Here is a 19,345-nt window from a genome sequence, read left to right on the forward strand (position 1 = left end):
AGCCCCCAGGGCTCAAGCAATCCTTCCACCTCAGCCTCCCCAGCAGCTAGAACTATAGGCACATATCACCATGCCCATTTTACCTTTTTATTTTTTTGTAGAGACAGAGTCTCACTGTGTTGCCCAGGCTGGTCTCAAACTCCTGGCTTCAAGCAATCCTCCCACCTCGGCCTCCCAAAGTGTAGAGATTATAGGGTAAGCCACTATGCCTGGCCAGAAAAGGGAACTCTTATACACTGTTGGTGGGAATGTAAATTAGTATAGCCATTATGAAAAACAGTATGGCAACTTCTTGGCCAGGCGTGGTGGCTCACGCTTGTAATCCCAGCACTTTGGGAGACCGAGGCAGGCAGATCGCTTGAGTCTAGGAGGTCGAGACCAGCCTGGGTAACATGGTGAAACCCGGTCTCTACTAAAAATACAAAAATTAGCCAGGTGTGGTGGTGCGCACCTGTAGTCCCAGCTACTTGGGGAGCTGAGACAGGAGGATCACTTGAGCCCAGGAAGTCAAGGCTTTACTGAGCCGAGATCACACCACTGCACTCCAGCCTGGGTGACAAAGTGAGACCCTGTCTCAAAAAAAAAAAAGTTTGAGCCTTAGTCAGAAAAAGATAACAAAAACATCATCCACACAAAATCTGGTCATCAGATAAAGTAGACGTTAAGGTTAAAAAAAAAAAAAAAGGAGATCGGCCAGGCATGGTAGCTCACACCTGTAATCCCAGCACTTTGGGAGGCCAAGGCAGGTGGATCACCTGAGGTCAGGAGTTCAAGACCAGCCTGGCCAACATGACGAAACCCTGTCTCTAATAAAAATACAAAAATTAGCCGGGTGTTGTGGCAGGCGCCTATAATCCCAGCTACTCAGAAGGCTGAGGCAGGAAAATCAATTGAACCCAGGAGACAGAGGTTGTAGTGATCCAAGTTCACACCACTGCACTCCAGCCTGGGCAATGGAGCAAGACTCTGTTTCAAAAAAAAAAAAAGAAAAAAAAAATCATTAGGTTGGTTTCCCCAGCAAAAGGAGAAAAACCATAAATAAATCAGGTTACCGTGGAAGGTTCAGTTCACCAGGAAGTTATAATAATTCAAAATTGGTACACACTTGATAACACAACCACAAAATAGATAAAGCAGAAAGCAAACACTGAAAGAAATACAAGAAAAAACAAATCCATAATTATATGAAGTCTGTAAGGGAAAAATAATCTGAATAACAGTAAATTTCTCATCAGAAACCATAGAAGCCAGATGGAAGTTGCAGAATACTTTTCAAGTGTGAAAAGAAAAGAATTATTGGCCAGGCAAGGTGGCTCACACCTGTAATCCTAGCACTTTGGGAGGCCGAGGCAGGTGGTTCACCTAAGGTCAGGAGTTCGAGACCAGCCTGACCAATATGGTGAAACCCCGTCTTTACTAAAATTACAAAAATTAACTGAGCGTGATGGTGGGCACCTGTAGTCCTAGCTACTCAGGAGGCTGAGGCAGGAGAATGACTTGAACCCAGGAGGCAGAGGTTGCACTGAGCCAAGATCACACCACTGCTCTCCAGGCTGGGTGACAGAGCGAGACTCCGTCTCAGGAAAAAAAAAAATCAAAAAAGAAAAAAATGAAAGGAATTATCAACCTAGAATTCCATGTCCAGCAACTATCCTTCAAGAATGAAGAGGAGGGCTAGGTGTGGTGGCTCATGCCTATAATCCCAACACTTTGAGAGGCTGAAGAGGGAGAATCACTTGAGTCCAATAGTTCAAGACCAGCCCGGACAACACAGTGAGACCCCGTCTCTACCAAAAATTTAAAAAATTAGCCTGGGATGGTAACACGTGCCTGTAGTCCCAGCTACTGGGGAGGCTGAGGCAAGAGGATCAATTGTTTGCACCTGGAGAGTTGAAGCTGCAGTGAGCCATGATTGCACCACTGCACTCCAGCCTGGGTGTCACGGCGAAACCCTGTCTCCAAAAAACAGAGAATTTGTTGCCACCCAACCCTAAAAGAATGGTTAAAAGAAGTTCTCTAAACAGGAAGAAAATGATAAAATAAGGAAATCTTGAAAATCAGGAATTAAGAACAATTTAAAGGGTAAAAATGTAAATAAATACAACAGACTTTCCTTCTCTTGAGTTTTCTAAGTTATGTTTGATGGTAGAAGCAAAAATTATAACACTAATGTGGTTCTCAATATTGAAGACAATTATATATAATAGAGGGTAAAGGGACATAAAGTGAGGTAAGATTTCTAAAGTTCACTCAAAGTGAATGTCAACTGGGGTAAAGACAGAGGAGGCAGATCTCACAAAGTATTGGGAAACCACTTTTTCTTTTTCTTTTTTTTTTCTTTTTAACTCTGTACATTTCCTATTTACTCCTTGACTCTCTAAATCTAGCTTTTTAAAGAAGCCGAGTAACCACAGTTTTACTAAGACCGCTAACGAGTTCTCCTCTTGCTTGACTTTTACACTGCCTTTGATAATGTTGAGTACTTTCTCCTTAAAATCTTTTCTCTCCTGTTGCCATGGAAGCCAACCTAGTGATCTCCTACATTTATGTATACTTTTTTCCAGTGTCCTAGATTGACTTCTACTACCTATTCCTTATTTTTGTGCTTCTCAAAGTTCAGGCTTCAAACCATGTGCACTGGAAACAACTGAGCCCCACTTCGAACCCACGGATTCAAACCCCTGGATGTGAGTTCCCGAGCACTGCCTTTTAACAAGCTCCCCCAGGCAATTCAAGAGTGATAATTACTGCTTTAAATGTTGACCCACAAGGTTCTGTCCTGGTCCTTTTCTACCTCTACTTGTTATACACACACAATTAAAACACACTCAAAACTTCCACCACTTGCTGCTATCAACAAAATAAGTAAACTGCTCACCCTCCCATCCCAAGCACCTATAATCCCACCTGGCACAAAGAATATTTATCTGAGGGAACATGATGACTCTCAAACCTGCTTTGTCAACAAGACCTATCTTTTTTAGGCTCCAGATCTGCATGTGCAGCTATCCAATGAACATGTGCACCTGGATGTCCCAAAGTTACCCTGAATCAGTTAGGATTGAGTTCAGCTAGCAGTAATAGAAAAACCTAAAAGAACAGTGACTTATATAACATAGAAGTTTATTTCTCACAATTGTCTGAAAACAGATAATATGGGCTAGTATGAAAGCTCTGCTCCACCAAGTTCTCAGGGACTCTGGCTCCTGGCTGCTTTCCACCCACTCCACAGTGCCTAGCATATGGTCCCCATCTCATGCTCCAAGATGGAGCTCCAGTCAAAACCACATTCGTAACAGCAGGATAAAAGCAGAAAGAAGGAAAAGGAAAGGACATGCTCATCTCTCTATAATATACTTTCTGGAGAAAGTACACACTATGTGTACTTTTATTCCATCAACCAGGACTTAGTCTCGTGGCCATACCATACTGCTAGGAGTCTGTATGTTAGGCAGCCAATTGTAATACTAAGAAAAAAAGAGAGAAGAAATACTGGAGGATAACAGCATTCTCAGCCACACGTTCCAAACCCACTGTGTTCCAAAGTGAACTCGTCAGTTTTTAGGATAAACTGGAATTCTGCACTTTTGTTATGTATCCATCCTACTTTTATCTCCATTCTGCCTGGCAAACTCCTGCTTCTCATCTAATACTCACATCATGCACCTTTTGTGATGCTTTCCTTTATGCAACCACCTTTCCCTCCAGCCAAGACTGGAAGACTTTGGGCCACCTCCACATCTAGCATACATCTCTATTTTTGCATTGCTAATACTATATCTTCTTTTTACAAATCTATGCCTCCATGCATCCCTCTTCCATTAGAAGGTAAACTTCTTGAGGGTAGAGACTATGTTTTATTTATCTTAATATCATATACACACAGATCTGTATCATACTAAATTTTACAAAATCAACCATTAATATCTACTTCCTAGACTTATGGAAGCAGGAAACTGGTTAAAGATGTACCTAATAAAAAGGACACTGTGGTATATAGTACTGTAGTATAATGGAATGTGTTAAAGTCCCGAATTACAGATGATTCTAACAGCCATTGCAAGAATAATATGGCTATAAGCTCTTACCTAGACATTATACTCCTCTGCACACTTTGTGTACTTATTTTCTACATCTATCTTTTTTTCTCATAAAAATAAATATACTTAGTAGCGTTAGTTTTTTAAGTATGTTTATATTCAATCCCACTAAGTTGATTTTTCATTTATTTATTTTTTTGAGACGGAGTTTCGTTCTCGTTGCCCAGGCTGGAGTGCAGTGGCGCGATCTCAGCTCACTGCAACCTCCACCCTCTAGGTTCAAGCTATTCTCCTGACTCAGCCTCCTGAGTAGCTAGGATTACAGGCACATGCCACCACGCCCGGCTAATTGAATCCCACTAAGTTTATATTAACTTAGGCCAATGATTGGGTTCTATGCTTAGACCCCACTTAAGCCTCAGCAGTTACTCCATCATAGAAGACCAGGTTAGGCATATCTAAGCCCTTGAAAGAGTCACCAAGGAACATCAACATGTTGACAGCTTTTCTCTGAAAGAAAATATCTAGAAGATCATAGTACTCAGCTTCGGAAACACCGTTACAACTAATAAACATTACCATGACTAAAATAACATACTAATTTATGATGGCTTCCACAGAGTCAAAAATTTTCACTGTAGATTTAACTTAAGTCTATCAAAGTGTCAATTTAACTTAAAAACAGGACGAAAATCATGTAAGACATGTTTATAACAGTTGTTAAGCCCAGCCTTTTAAAAAATATCTTTGAGATATGAACAATGGAATACCATGTATAATTTTTAATTGAATATCAACTATAAAAGGAGCTGAGTGCATACCACCCCCCTTGCTTATAGCAACAAGACCTCAATGGTCCAAATATGACTTTTAGCTTTGTCCATAATCTCCAGTGTGGACTGGAACTCAGACTATGATGCTACAGTGACCTCAAGAATTCTAATCATAGCTTTCCTTTACCTCCAGTTCTCTAGCCTGGACAGCGCTTTGTTCTGTCTGCCACCAGCTGGGGCATGTACCACCTGGTACCACCAACGCTAATCACAATGCCACCAATGACAGTTACATCTAACTTCAATAAAGTAAAAGAAAAAGTAGTTAATTATTATCTTACCACTAGTTCCTGGGGGTTGTAATACATCTCCTGTCAGGCGACACCACCCAACTGGGAAAATATCTCGAGAATCATACTTGCACCAGTAATCAAAAGCTCCACTCCAGCCATCAAATGTGATATGAACTTCATCCCCTTTAACATCTCCAATGGTCGCAGGACAGATGAGATACGGGTTCTTTTTGTCAATAGCTTCCAGTTTCATCCCCACTTTAAAATTATTTAGTGGGGGCTTTGGTGGTTCCTATCAAAACATTTAAAAAAAAAAGATTTCATTGTTAAGATGTATTAAGACTCATGTGCTCGAAGTGAAAAGTTGCGTATTCTCTCACAACCCTTAGCAACCAAAAATTAAGCTCCATGTTTAATTATCAATTAATACAGGAAGACAACAGTTCTCACAGATCTGAAACTCTGCTCTCCAACATCTCATATTTTCTCTGGAGCAGAGTCAAGAACCTGGAAAGAAACAAAACCAGCTGGGTTCATTCATTCAAGAAATATGTATTATCTACTATGTACCAGGAATTTAAGATTCATTGATGAACAAATATATCAAACATCCCTGCTCTGGTGGAGCTTACATTCTAATGCTGGTGATAGTAGTGGTTGCGGACAGGGAAAAGCAATCAACAAGAAATTTTACAACAGGCAGTCAACAAACCTAACAAATATGTAAATTGGTGTGTCAAAAAGTGGTAAGTCCAAAGAAAAGAAACAACATCAGATAATATCCTAAAAGAAACTCAAAAGTATAAGAATTCTAAAGAAAATGAATAACTTAAAATTAAAAAAAAAAAAGAAACTTTAAATATAACATACAGACACAAGAACATGAAAGTCATATAGTATGGGGTCATTTATAATACCCAATCCAGAAATCAACATTTTAAAAGTATTAGTCACAAAAAGGTTAAAGCACGTAAATGTTAACAGGATTGCTAAAAAGCCCAAGTGTTATGTTAAAAGCAACATCTTTTCTTTCAATCTGCTTTTCATCCTACTAAATGGCACCATCACAGCAACCCAGTCACCTAAGCCAAAAGACTGGAAATAGTAATCCTATTCTACTGACACTTGTTCAAATTAAAAGAGAAAAGAATTTTTAAAAAAGTAGTCCTGGACTGGTGATTTTCTGCCCTAATGAACATTAGAATCACCTGTGACCACACCACCAGAGCTAATAATTGATCTACGGTGGGTCCTGGGAAGCAGCAATATTTTAATTATCAGGGAAATTCTAAGGTGCACTTGAGGTTGAGAACCAATACCCTAGATTCATCCCTTTCACTTACCCATAATTCAATTAAAAACCACAACCTCCCAATCAGAGCTGGATTTTAAACCTAGGCAGTCTGTCTCGGAGTCACCTCCTTGGAGCACCCTACCCCAGCATCTGCCTGGACAACTCCAATTCACCCAGTTTAAAGCCCAGTTCTCCTAGCTTCCTTGAATGCTTCCCTGACCAACCCCTGCCCACTCCTAGGCCCAGTTCCAACTGAGCCACTCTCATCTTCAATTGTAGTATCACTATAGAAATGTGTTCATTCCTCTATGAGACTAAGAGATTATTAAAAACAGCTATTCATATTATTATTTCCAGCACAATAACCAAAAGCAAGCAATTTTTTAAATGAGAGAACCAAGGAATCACCCAAAAACAGTAAATAAGCTCTCAACTAATTCTCTCATCAATTTAAAAAATATATCTGGTAGGTTGGTTTCTTTTTCAAATGCCCCCCTTAAAACCCATCTCATCACCCTGTATTTTTCTATTGTTACTCTTTACACCCTTACAATCTGGAAGCTCCTTAATTATTAGCTTCCAAAGTCCTTTTAATTACATATTCTTTTTTTAATTTTTATTTTTATAGAGATGAGGCCTCGCTATGTTGGCTGGGCTGGTCTCGAACTCCTGGCCTAAAGTAATCCTCCCACCTCAGCCTCTCAAACTGCTGGGATTACAGGTGTGAGCTACCATGCCAGGCTGAATTACATATCTTAATTTGATTCTTAAAAACCACCCTGGGCTCAAACCTGTAATCCCTAATTCAGCACTTTGGGAGGCCAAGGCAGGTGGATTGCTTGAGCTCAGGAGTTTGACAACAGCCTGGGCAACAAGACGAAACCTCGTCTCTACAAAAAATACAAAAATTAGCTGGGCATGGTGGCAGCACACCTGTAGTCCCAGCTACTTAGTGGGCTGGGGCAGGAGAATCATTTGAGCCCCGGAAGTCATCCAGGCCGCGGCGAGCCGTGTTCTTGCCACTGCACTCCAGCCTGGGCAACAGAGTGAGACTCTGCCTCAGAAAAAAAAAAAAACCCACCCTGAAAGCTGGCAAGTCAAAAGGTAGATGATTAAAGATCAAAGTATTTGATAAATAGCTGGTAAGTAAGAAGCAGTGTTACATGAAAGGGCTAAAGGTTAACTGCCTGTTACTATGTATGAGAAGAAAATAGTGGGGAGGTAAGCTGCATTTAACAAAGAATAAACACGGCAGTTGACAAGTTTGTGCTAGATGCTCAAAGAATGCAGAAAACATTCAAGGCACACATAAGGATCCCAGGACCTTACACTGTCTTATAACAGACTGAGACTTTCTGTAGCAAAGCAAACTAAGTTCAAATGGCAATGTATATTTTCTGCAACAAAACAATTAAAAAACTGGAATAAGCAATGCAATAGAACTAATTTTAAGATTCAAATATATAACCTAGGCCGGGCATGGTGGCTCATGCCTGTAATCCCAGCACTTTGGAATGCCGAGGTGGGCAGATCATTTGAGCCCAGGAGTTAGAGACCACCTGGGCAACTTAGCAAAACCCTATCTCTAAAAAAGGATAAAAATTGGCTCACACCTGTAATCCCAGAACTTTGGGAGGCTGAGGTGGGTGGATCATGAGGTCAGGAGGTTGAGACCAGCCTAACCAACATGGTGGAACCCCGTCTCTACTAAAAATACAAAAATTAGCCAGGTGTGGTGGCGCATGCCTGTAATCCCAGCTACTCAGTAGGCTGAGGCAGGAGAATCGCTTGAATCCAGGAGGCGGAGGTTGCGGTGAGCCAAGATCGTGCCATTGCACTCCAGCCTGGGTGACAGATCAAGACTCGTCTCAAAAGAAAAAAAAAAAATTAGCTGGGTGTGGTGGTGCATGCCTGTAGTCCCAGCTACTCAGGAGGCTGAGGCAGGAGGATCTGCTTGAGCCTGGGAGGTGGAGGTTGGAATGAGCCAAGATGGTGCCACTGCACTCCAGCCTGGGCAACGGAGTGAGATGCTATCTCAAAAAAAAAAAAAAAAAAAAAAAAAAAAAACAGGAAGGAAGGAAGGAAGGGAGGAAGGGAGGGAGGAAGGAAGGGAGGGAAGGACAGGGAGGGAGGGAGGAAAGGACAGGGAGGGAGGGAGGAAAGGACAGGGAGGGAGGGAGGGAGGGAAGGACAACCTACAGAAAGGGAGAAAGAAAATACTGGCAAACTATCCATCACAAGGGATTAATAACTAGAATATATAGGGAACTCAAACAACTCAATAGCAAAAAACAAATAACCTGATTTTAAAATGGGCAAAAGACCTGAATAGACATTTCTCAAAAGAAGACACAGAAACGGCCAAGAGATGCAAATCAAAACCACAATGAGATGCCATCTCACCCCGGTTAGAATGACTATTATCAAAAAGACCAAAAAAATAACAAATGTTGGTGAGAAAGCATAGAGAAAAAAATAAAACTACCAAATGACCCAGCAATCCCACTTCTGGGGGTACATAACCAAAAGAAAGGAAATCAGTATATTGAAGAGATATCTGCACTCCCATGTTTACTGCAACACTATTCACAATAGCCAGATATGGAATCAAAAGTGTCCATCCATGAACAGATACTTCTCAAAAGAAGACATACAAGTGGCTAACAAGCATATGAAAAAAATGCTCAGTATCACTAATCATTAGAGAAATGCAAATCAAAACCACAATGAGATGGCCTGGTGCAGTGGCTCATGCCTGTAATCCCAGCACTTTGGGAGGCTGAGGTGGGTGGATAACCTGAGGTCAGGAGTTCAAGACCAGCCTGGTCAACATGGCGAAACCCTGTCTCTACGAATAATACAAAAAAATTGCCAGGCATGGTGGCTAGTCCCAGCTACTTGAGAGGCTGAGGCATGAGAATCTCTTGAACCCGGGAGACAGAGGATGCAGTGAGCCGAGATTGGGCCACTGCACTTCAGCCTTGGAGACAGAATGAGACTCTGTCTCAAAAAAAAAAAAAAAAAAAAAAGAACCCACAATGAGACACCATCTCACACCAGTCAGAATGGCCATTATTAAAAAGTCAAAAAACAGCAGATCCTGGTGAGGTTGCAGAAAAAAGAAAATACTTATACACTACTGGTTGGAATGTAAATTAGTTCAGCCACTGAGGAAGGCAGTTTGGAGATTTCTCAAAGAACTTATAACAGAATTACCATTCGACCCAGCAATCCCATTACTGGGTATATACCCAAAGGAAAATGAATTGTTCTACCATAGACACATGTTCGCGTATGTTCATTGCAGCACTATTTATAATGGCAAAGATATGGAATCAACCTTGATGTCCATCAATGGTGGGCTGCATAAAGAAAATTTGGTACATATATACCATGGAATACTATGCAGCCATAAAAAAGGACGAGATCATGTCCTCTGTAACACAGATGGAGAGCTGGAGGCCATTACCCTAAAGGAACAGATAAACCAAATGCTGCATGTTCTCACTTACAAGTGGGAGCTAAACAGTGAGTACACATGGACACAAAGAGGTGAACAACAAACACCAGGGCCTACTTGAGTTGAGGGTGGAAGGTAGGAGGAGGGTGAGGATCAAAAAACTACCTATCGGGTACTATGCTTATTACCTGGGTGATAAAATAATCTGTGCCCCAAAGCCCCCCAGCACATAATCTATCCATATTACAAACCTGCACACGTACTCCATGTACCTAAAATAAAAGTTGGAGAGAAAACAAAAAAAATCAAGTGTCCATCAACAGGTGAATAAAGAAAATGTGATATATATACACAGTGGAATATTATTTAACTATAAAAATGAAATCCTGTCAATGCAGCAACATGGATGGAACTGGAGGTCATTATGTTAAGTGAAATGCTTTTAAAGAATTTGGTTTGTCATCATCATCGGTTCTTTAATAACTTCCTGAACACAAAAATATAATTTGCAAAAGCAATAGCTAAAATAAACAAGGAATTCTCTTTTACGGTGAGACAAAAATGGTTCTATTCTAGAAGATGGCTAGCAAAGAATGCTCTTTTAACCACCTCCCTTTTTTTTTTTTTTTTTTTTTTGAGACGGTCTCTCTCTGTTGCCCAGGCTGGAGTGCAGTGGCACGACCTCGGCTCACTGCAACCTCCACCTCCTGGGTTCAAGCAATTCTCCTGCCTCAGCCTCCCGAGTAGCTGGGATTACAGGCGCGTGCCACCACACGTGGCTAATTTTTGTATTTTTAGTAGAGATAGGGTTTTGCCATGTTGGCCAGGCCGGTCTCGAACTCCTGACCTCAGGTGATCCACCCACCTCGGCCTCCCAAAGTGCTGGGATTACAGGTGTGAGCCACTGCGCCCAGCCTTTATATTTATTTTATTTATTTTTTTTCATTTCTATTTTATTTTATTTTATTTTACTTTTACTTTTACTTTTATAAAAGACAGGGTCTCCTCACTATGTTGCCCAGGCTGGACTCAAATCTCCTGGGCTCAAGCAGTCCTCCTGCCTCAGCCTTCCAAGTAGCTGGGACTACAGGAACGTGCCACCACATCCAGCTTTTAACCTCCCTTCTTGATTACCTACAATATGGTTCCCCTTAAAGGCTATTTCTTCCCATGTCCCACAAAATCCGAAACCAGTCTCAGCATTCTCTGCATTACTCCTCTGCCTGGGGAATAATCCTACTCTTGTAGCCTCATGGTTCACTGTCTTCCTTCCTTCAGATCTTTACTCAAAAGGTACCTTCTCAGACCCTCCTGGCCAACCTGTCTAAAATGTCGACCTCTCTTCTAAACATGTGAGAGTATAAAACATAAGATACACTTTCTTTATTTAGCATATCTATTAAACATTTCCCCAAGTAGAAAGTAAGCTCCATAAGAGCATATTTTATGCTTTGTTTACTGCTATATTCCCAGTACCTGCCTCTGACCACAAACTAATACATGAACTTCTATCTCCTTATTTTTAATCAACTACTTATTTGACCTCACCAATAATTTTAGTCCTTTAACCTTCATTTATTCATTTACAAATATTTACTTAGTATCTACTATATTCCAGACACTACTGAAGGTTCTTGGGATATATTAACAAGCAAAAAAGACAAAATCCCTCCCTCACAGCACTTACATGCTAGTGAGGAGAGACAATAAACATAATTTAAAAAGTAAAACACATACATTAGAAATGATAAATGCTATGCAGAGAGAGAGAGAGAGAACAGCACAATAGGAAAAATCCAGAGAGAAATGTAGGAGGGGTTGTACAACTTTAAATAGAGAAATTAAAACAAGTCTCATATAGAAGGTGACATGTGAGCAGAAATGTGAAGGAGGGAAATGGACAGAACCAAGGCCCTAAAGCAGGAGCTGTGTCTGAAATGTTCAAAGAACACCAAGGAAGTTGAGTGTGGGTAAAATGTAAGTAGGAGAGCAGTAGGAAATGAGGTCAGACAGATAATGAAGGGTCATATCATATATAGTTTTATAGATCACTGTAAGGATTCTGGCTTTTACTCTGAGTAAAACAGGAAGCCCCTGGAAGAGTTTGAACAGAGGAGTGATATAATTTGACTTATGTGGGTTTTTTGTTTGTTTTGTTTTTGTTTTTGAGACGGAGTCTCACTCTTGTTGCCCAGACTGGAGTGTAGTGTCGCAATCTCAGCTCACTGCAATCCCTGCTTCCCGGGTTCAAGCAATTCTCCTGTTTCAGCCACCCGAGTAGCTGGGATTACAGGTGTGCAACCACAATGCCCAGCTAATTTTTCAATTTGTAGTAGAGACAGGGTTTCACCCTGTTGGCCAGGCTGGTCTTGAACTCCTGACCTCAAGTGATCCACCCATCTCAGCCTCCCAATGTGCTGGGATTACAGGCGTGAGGCACCATGCCCGGCTGTGATTTACATTTTAAAAGGAATACTCTGGTTGCTGTGCTGATGATAGCCTGTAAAGTTATAAATGCAGAGACCAGTGAGAAGCTACTGCAGTAATCCAACTGAGATTGAAAAAGACAGCTTGTACCAGAGTGATAACAATGGAGACGGCAAGAAGTGGTTGGATTTTGGATATACATTTGTCCCTCAGAATCCACAGAGGACTGGTTCCAGGATCCACTGAAGATACCAAAATCCAAGGACACTCAAGTCCCTGATATAAAATGGCACAGTATTTGCATATAGCCTATATACATCCCCCCATATATTTTAAATAATCTCTAGATTATAAGTAATTTAAGTAATCTCTAGATTACTTATGATACCTAATAGAATATAAATGGTATGTAAATAGCTGTTATACTATATTTTTTTTCACTTGTACTATTTTTTACTGTATTTTGGGTTTTTTTTTTTAATATTTTCAATCTGCAGTTGGTTGAACCCATAGATGCAGAACCCGAGGATATGGAAAGCTGACTGTATTTTGAAGGTACAGTCAATAGGATTTCCTTATGGACCAGATGTAGGGTGTGAAAGAAACAATTACCAAGGTTTGAGGCCTGAGCAACTAGAAAGACAGTTTCCCCTCCCTGAGATAGGGAGGTTAACAGGTGGAACTGTTTGAGATGTCCATCAGACATCCAAGTGGAGATGTAGAGTAGGTAGCTGGATATACAAATCTGAGTTGGGAGTAAGAGGTCTGGGGTAGAAATACAAATTTGAAAATCATTTGCATATAAACTGTATTTAAAGCCAGATAATTAGATGAGCTCACCAGGGGATTAATACAGGTTAGGGTTTCTCAGCCTTGGCACTACTGACGTTTGGAGCCAGAATGGGTGTGCGTGTGTGTGTGTGTGTGTGTGTGTGTGTGTGTGTGTGCGTGTGTGTGTGTATGTGTATTCTGTGCATTGTAGGATGTGAAGCAGCACTCATATCTAGGTTACAAAGCATCATTTCACTACTCTCTTCTCAGCATCCAAAACCAACTTATTCCCTTGTCTTTGCCCTGTTATTCCAAACCTTAGTTCAATATCACCATCCACTTCACCTATTTATACTTAGCTGCTGCTATGGTTTGGCTGTGTCCCCAACCAAATCTCAACTTGAACTGTATCTCCCAGAATTCCCACTTGTTGTGGGAGGGACCCGGGGGAGGTAATTGAATCATGGAAGCCGGTCTTTCCCATGCTATTCTCGTGGTAGTGAATACGTCTCACAAGATCTGATGAGTTTATCAGGGGTTTCCACTTTTGCGTCTTCCTCATTTTCTCTTGCCGCCACCATGTAAGAAGTGCCTTTCGCGTCCCACCATGATCCTGAGGCCTCCCCAACCATGTGGAACTGTAAGTCCAATTAAACTTTTTTCTCCCCAGTCTTAGGCATGTCTTTATCAGCAGCATGAAAACAGACTAATACAGCTGCTGAGCACTGCTGCAGCAAAGTCCCTCCCACATGCTTATTACATGTAGTGACACACATTTTTACCCTTCATCCTTAGCTAAGCCCTCCAAAATACTGTCATGTGTCCCTAGACCATTCCCTCTCCCATCCCGTATGGCAGCTGTTCCAAACCTTAACCATTCTCCTTGAGATAAATGATGTAGCCTCACTATATGTTTGTTATTTTGTTAACTGACTTTATCCCCAACCAGTATGTATGAATTTTCTTCCAGCCTTTGCCAGTTTCCTACTTTGCAGAAATAGGAATTTGAGGTTTTGTTTTGTTGTTGTTGTTGTTTTGTTTTGTTTTAAATCAGGGTCTCACTCTGTCACCTAGGCTAAAAGGTTAGCATGCAGTAGCGAGATCATGGCTCATGGCAGCCTCAACCTCCCAGACTCAAGTGATCCTCCCATCATTGAGGTCTATTTATAGAAATAGTAAATTGAAGCCATCAGGAATGATCTCCATATAGTCTGCCCAAAATTATAAATTTAGCTGAGGACACTTTTCACCTGGACTTTAGCTCTTGCTAATGTAACTGATGATTTTCTATCTATCAAATAGTCAAAAATCAGCTTTCCTCATAAATGACCTTCCTTAAGTACATGATATGGGCCAGGCACTGTGTAATTCTGAGCTGTACTTGAGACTGTTAACCACTCCCTAATCCTTGCAACTCTGCCCCACTGGATTCAATGACACTGGCTTATTCTAGTTTTCCTCCTCCATTTCTAGAGCTGCTCCTACCCCTTTACCCACCCTATAAGGTAGGTAGGTATTTCTCAAGGCTCTCACCTTGACACTCCTCTCTCTTCCTTCTATATATTCTCTGGACTAGCTCATTTAAGCTCAAAGCTTCTATCACTACTATTTCTGCTAAAAATTTCCAAATCCATGTGCCCAAGCCAAACTTTGTTCCTAAGTTCTAAACCATTTACTTTCAACAGCCTGATAGTCATCGCTACTCAAATTTCCCAGAGACACCTCAACACGTTCAAAACTAAGCCCATCTGTTCCTTCCATAAATATTTATCTTCCTGTATTCTTTTATCCTTTCTTCATTCTTTTAACAAACAAGTATGTGTCCAGAAACTAATATAGGCACTGACAATACAAAAACATGCTAACTGCTCAAAAGGAACTCACAGTCCAGGAAGAGAGACAGTAAAAATAATAATATAATCTAACACATACAAAGATTGGGATATATACAATGCTATAGAAGTATAGGAATGGGCCGGACACAGTGGCTCACACCTGTAATCCCAGCACTTTGGGAGGCCAAGGTGGGTGGATCATTTGAGGTCGGGGGTTCGAGACCAGCCTGGCCAACATGGCGAAACCCCGTCTCTACTAAAACTACAAAAAAAATTAGCCGGGCGTGGTGGCAGGTGCCTGTAGTCCCAGCTACTTGGGAGGCTGAGGCAGGAGAATCACTTAAGCCCAGGGGGCAGAGGTTGCAGGCGGCAGTGAAGTGAAATTGTACCACTGCACTCCAGCCTAGGCAATAGAGGGAGACTCTGTCTCACCAAAAAAAAAAAAAAAGTAGAAGAATGGAGAAGGGGAATTAGGGATATTATCTTGGAGGATTTAACATCTGACTTGAATCTTTAAAAAGTAGGAGCTAACCAGGAAAAACCAACATGAGTCAAAACAGAGCTCTAAAAATAAACAGGTATCTACAAGCTTTCACAAGCAATTTAAGAACATAACATCCAAAGCAGGGAGTGGCATCCCTAAACCTGATCACACAGGACCTAACAGGCCATACTGAAAAACTTATACTTCTTCCTGAGTATAACCAGGAATTTCAAAAGAGTTTTAAACAGGGGAATAACATGGTAAGGTTTTTGTATAAGATACACATTTCTAGCGGCTGTGTGAAAGGGTGAAGATTAGAGGCAGTTAAAAGGCTAGCATAACAGTTCAGGCAAGAGGAGAGCCTTATAAAAGTTGTCAGAATCAAAATGGAGTCACTTATGCCAAACCCTAACAAAATCGACCATAGAGGAGGGGCTCTCATGTACACACGCCTATGATAAAAACTATTACAAGGACTCTCTGAAAACCACAACCTTACACAAAGAATACTCCTGCAAGGACATCTATCCAGTAACCGTTCAACCCCAGATACCACTCTTGTTATTGATCCTTGTGGCCAAGGATAAGTGTTTCAAAACAACTTATGTAACCTTCCTTGTTTTGCCTTTAAAAGCTTCCCTTTGCCTTACCTTCACCAGATATGCCAATGATCCATCACAGCACAAACATCCTGCATTGTAATCCCTTGTCATTCGTTCCCAAATAGACTATTTTTTTTTTTTTTTTGGAGAGCCTATTTCTCTGCTGTTATTTTAGGTTGACAGTCTGCCCAAGGAGCAGTGGTGGTAAGGTTAGAAAGAAACAGGACAAATAAATAATTAGGAACCTAAGTGAGTGGACCTCCAGAGGCCAAAATCAAGGAAAAGTGAGGATTTAAGATGATGATTCTAAGAAGAAAAGAAATTCAATAGAAAAACAGTTAAAGGGCCAAGCACAGTGATTCACGCCTGTAATCCCAGCACTTTGGGAGGCCAAGGCAGGCAGATTACCTGAGGTCAGGAATTCGAGACCAGCCTGGCCAACATGGTGAAACCCTGTCTCTACTAAAAACACAAACATTAACCGGGTGTGGTGGCACATGCCTGTAATCCCAGCTACTCGGGAGGCTGAGGCACAGGAATCAGTTGAACCCGGGAGGCGGAGGTTGCAGTGAGCTGAGGTCACGCCAATGCACTGCAGCCTGGGAGACAGAGTGAGACTCTGTCTCAAAAACAAAACAGAAAAATAGGCAAAGGCTATAATCAGACAATTCACAGAAAAACAAAAGGCCATTAAACAAATCTTAAAAGCACAATTTCACTAGTAATCAGTGCAATGCAAATTAAAACAATGGGATACCATCCTCATCTTCACCACTCCCTCCAAAAAAAGAGTCATGAAAATTTAAAATGGATAATATTCAATGTTAGTGAAGGTGTGGAGATACAAACATGTTTAAGGGCTAATGGTGGAGCATAGCTTAGAACAGGGGTCCCCACCCCCCCAGACTGGTACTGGCCTGTGGCCTGTTAGGAACTGGGTGGCACAGCAGGAGGTGAGCAGCAGGCAAGCAAGCAAATCTCCATCTGTATTTACAGCTGCTCCCCATCACTCGCATTACCACCTCAGCTCTGTCTCCTATCAAGAGAGGCATTAGATTCTCATACGAGTGCAAACCCTATTGTGAACTGCACATGCGAGGAATCTACATTGCGCACTCCTTAGGAGAATCTAATGATAAACGCAATGTGTTTGAATCATCCCGAAACCACCCACCCCTCCATCCATGGGAAAACTGTCTTCCATGAAACTGACCCCTGGTGACAAAAAGGTTGGGGACTGCTGCCTTAGAATACCCTTTGGGGATGCAATTTCACAGTATATATCAACATTTAAAACATACACCCCTTTGTTTTTTCTTTATAATTTAAAAAAATTTTTTTCAGGCAGGGTCTCCCTGTGTTGCCCAGGCTGGTTTTTAACTCCTGGGCTCAAATGATCCTCCTGCCTTGGCCTCCCAAAGTGTGAGCCACCATGCCCAGCCAAAACATACATCCCTTTGAACAAGCAATTCTAGTTCCAAGAATGCAACCGTTCACGTTTATACACAAAGCTCTTTAAAAGAATGCTCACTATAGAGCTGATCTAAACAAGAATGTGGAGATGACCCAATCATCCATCCTTACAGTTAAGTCAATTCTAGGGTTAAATGAATTCTGATGATCCATACTACACAAGAGTACAATACAAGCTAAAATATATATGAAATGAAATAGAACGATTTCCAAAACTGTTAGGAGAAAAAGTAAACCACAGAATAATATGTACAATATATTCCAACTGATGTTTAAGAAAATAAAAGCCCATACTTGTTTGTAAATGTAAAGAAAAAGGTCTGGGAGAACAAATAAAACTTCAATTTGGAGGGAAGAGAGGAATGAAGGAATGGTTGGGACAAAGGGAGATGCATTTTTCACTCTAGCTAAGAGTATAGCTTGATTCCCATCCCCTGCCCCCCACCACATGAATTACTTTTATAATTAAAAAAATTGAAAACATAATGTGTATGACAAGTGTGGCATGCTGATTAAGCAATCTGACTAGTAAAACAGATCCAATGGCTTTTCTAAAGCCACAGCCCAAGCTAATAGGTGTTCAATAAATAAAGACTTCTGCTAAATATTTTTTAATTGGCTATTCTAACACATGGCTTACCACTGGCCAAAGGGCCTGTGCTGCCTGTGTCCCTTGCAGGTAGGGCAAGTCCACTTTCTGCATTCATCTTACTCAGAGGCGTACCCACAGAATTTTTCTTTGCAATGGAGGCATAGTAATTGATGTTTCACATCCTTATGCCTTCAATCTTCTTCAAAAGCTTTTTAAAACAACAATCAATTCTTACCATTCCAAGTATAGTTGTAATAAAAGTTAAGTGATTGAAAAACAATCAGGAGAAAAGGTGAGAAAGAAATATTCTGACTCATAATTTAACTAAAACGTGGCTTTTATTGTTTCTTAACATACTCTTCAACATTTTCTCAAGAACATAAACTACTTTGGAAATTTTTCCTCTTTTTTAATATACCAAGTATTTCCTCATAACAAATTCTGATGACTGCTTTTAACATTACTTCTGAAACCAAATCTCTCCAACTAACTTTCGAGTGATTTTTTTGGGCCGTCATCTTTTTCTCCAATATCAAAGGGACTAACACAGTAAAGGAGGGGAAGCTTCACTTCTGAATGCAAATAAAAAATAGCAATGAATATTTGCTTCCAGTAGAGCACTCTTTTTATATCTACAGTCAAGAAAGAGGCTGCTAATGAAATTGGACCAGTGGGTTATTGTAATTGAGACTTTTTTATGACTTGCTGTTCTGGGCTGAATTGTGTCACCCCCAAAATTCGTATGTTGAAGCACTAACCCCCAGTACCTCAGAATGTGATGGTATTTGGACACAGGGTCTTCAAAGAGGTAATTAAGTTAAAATAAGATTATTAGGGTAGGCCCTAATCCAATATGACTGACATCCTTATAAGAGGAACAAATTGGACACAAATAAACAGACCACATGAAAACACAGGGAAAAGGCAGCCATCTATAAGCCAAGGAGAGGCCTCAAAAGAAACCAAACCTGGCCAGGGGCAGTGGTTCATGCCTGCAATCCCAGCACTCTGGGAGGCCGAGGCTGGCAGATTACCTGAGCCCAGGAGTTCAAGACCAGCCAGGACAACATGGCGAGACCCCGTCTCTACTAAAAACACAAAAATTAGCCTGGTGTAGTGGCACGCGCCTGTAATCCCAGCTACTCAGGAGGCTGAGGCATGAGAATTGCTTTAACCCGGGAAGCCGAGATCACACCACTGCGCTCCAGCCTGGGTGACAGAGCAAAACTCAGTCTCAAAAAAAAAGAAAAAGGAGTTCAAGACCAGCCTGGCCAATATGGTGAAACCCCACCTCACTAAAA

General features: G+C 41.1%; 1 protein-coding gene across 7 annotated transcripts in view; it reads right to left on the reverse strand.

The window, feature by feature from the left end:
* Positions 1-19,345, reverse strand: part of SCML2 (Scm polycomb group protein like 2) — a 115,170-nt gene that overhangs the window by 60,517 nt on the left and 35,308 nt on the right. For all 7 annotated transcript variants that reach the window (XM_016943919.3, XM_016943917.3, XM_016943915.3 and 4 more), the window contains exon 7: positions 5,155-5,398. In XM_016943919.3, coding sequence (XP_016799408.1) covers positions 5,155-5,398 — 244 coding nt within the window. The remainder of the gene's footprint in view (positions 1-5,154; positions 5,399-19,345) is intronic.

This window comes from Pan troglodytes, chromosome X, assembly GCF_028858775.2.
Source record: "Pan troglodytes isolate AG18354 chromosome X, NHGRI_mPanTro3-v2.0_pri, whole genome shotgun sequence".
NCBI lineage: Eukaryota > Metazoa > Chordata > Mammalia > Primates > Hominidae > Pan > Pan troglodytes.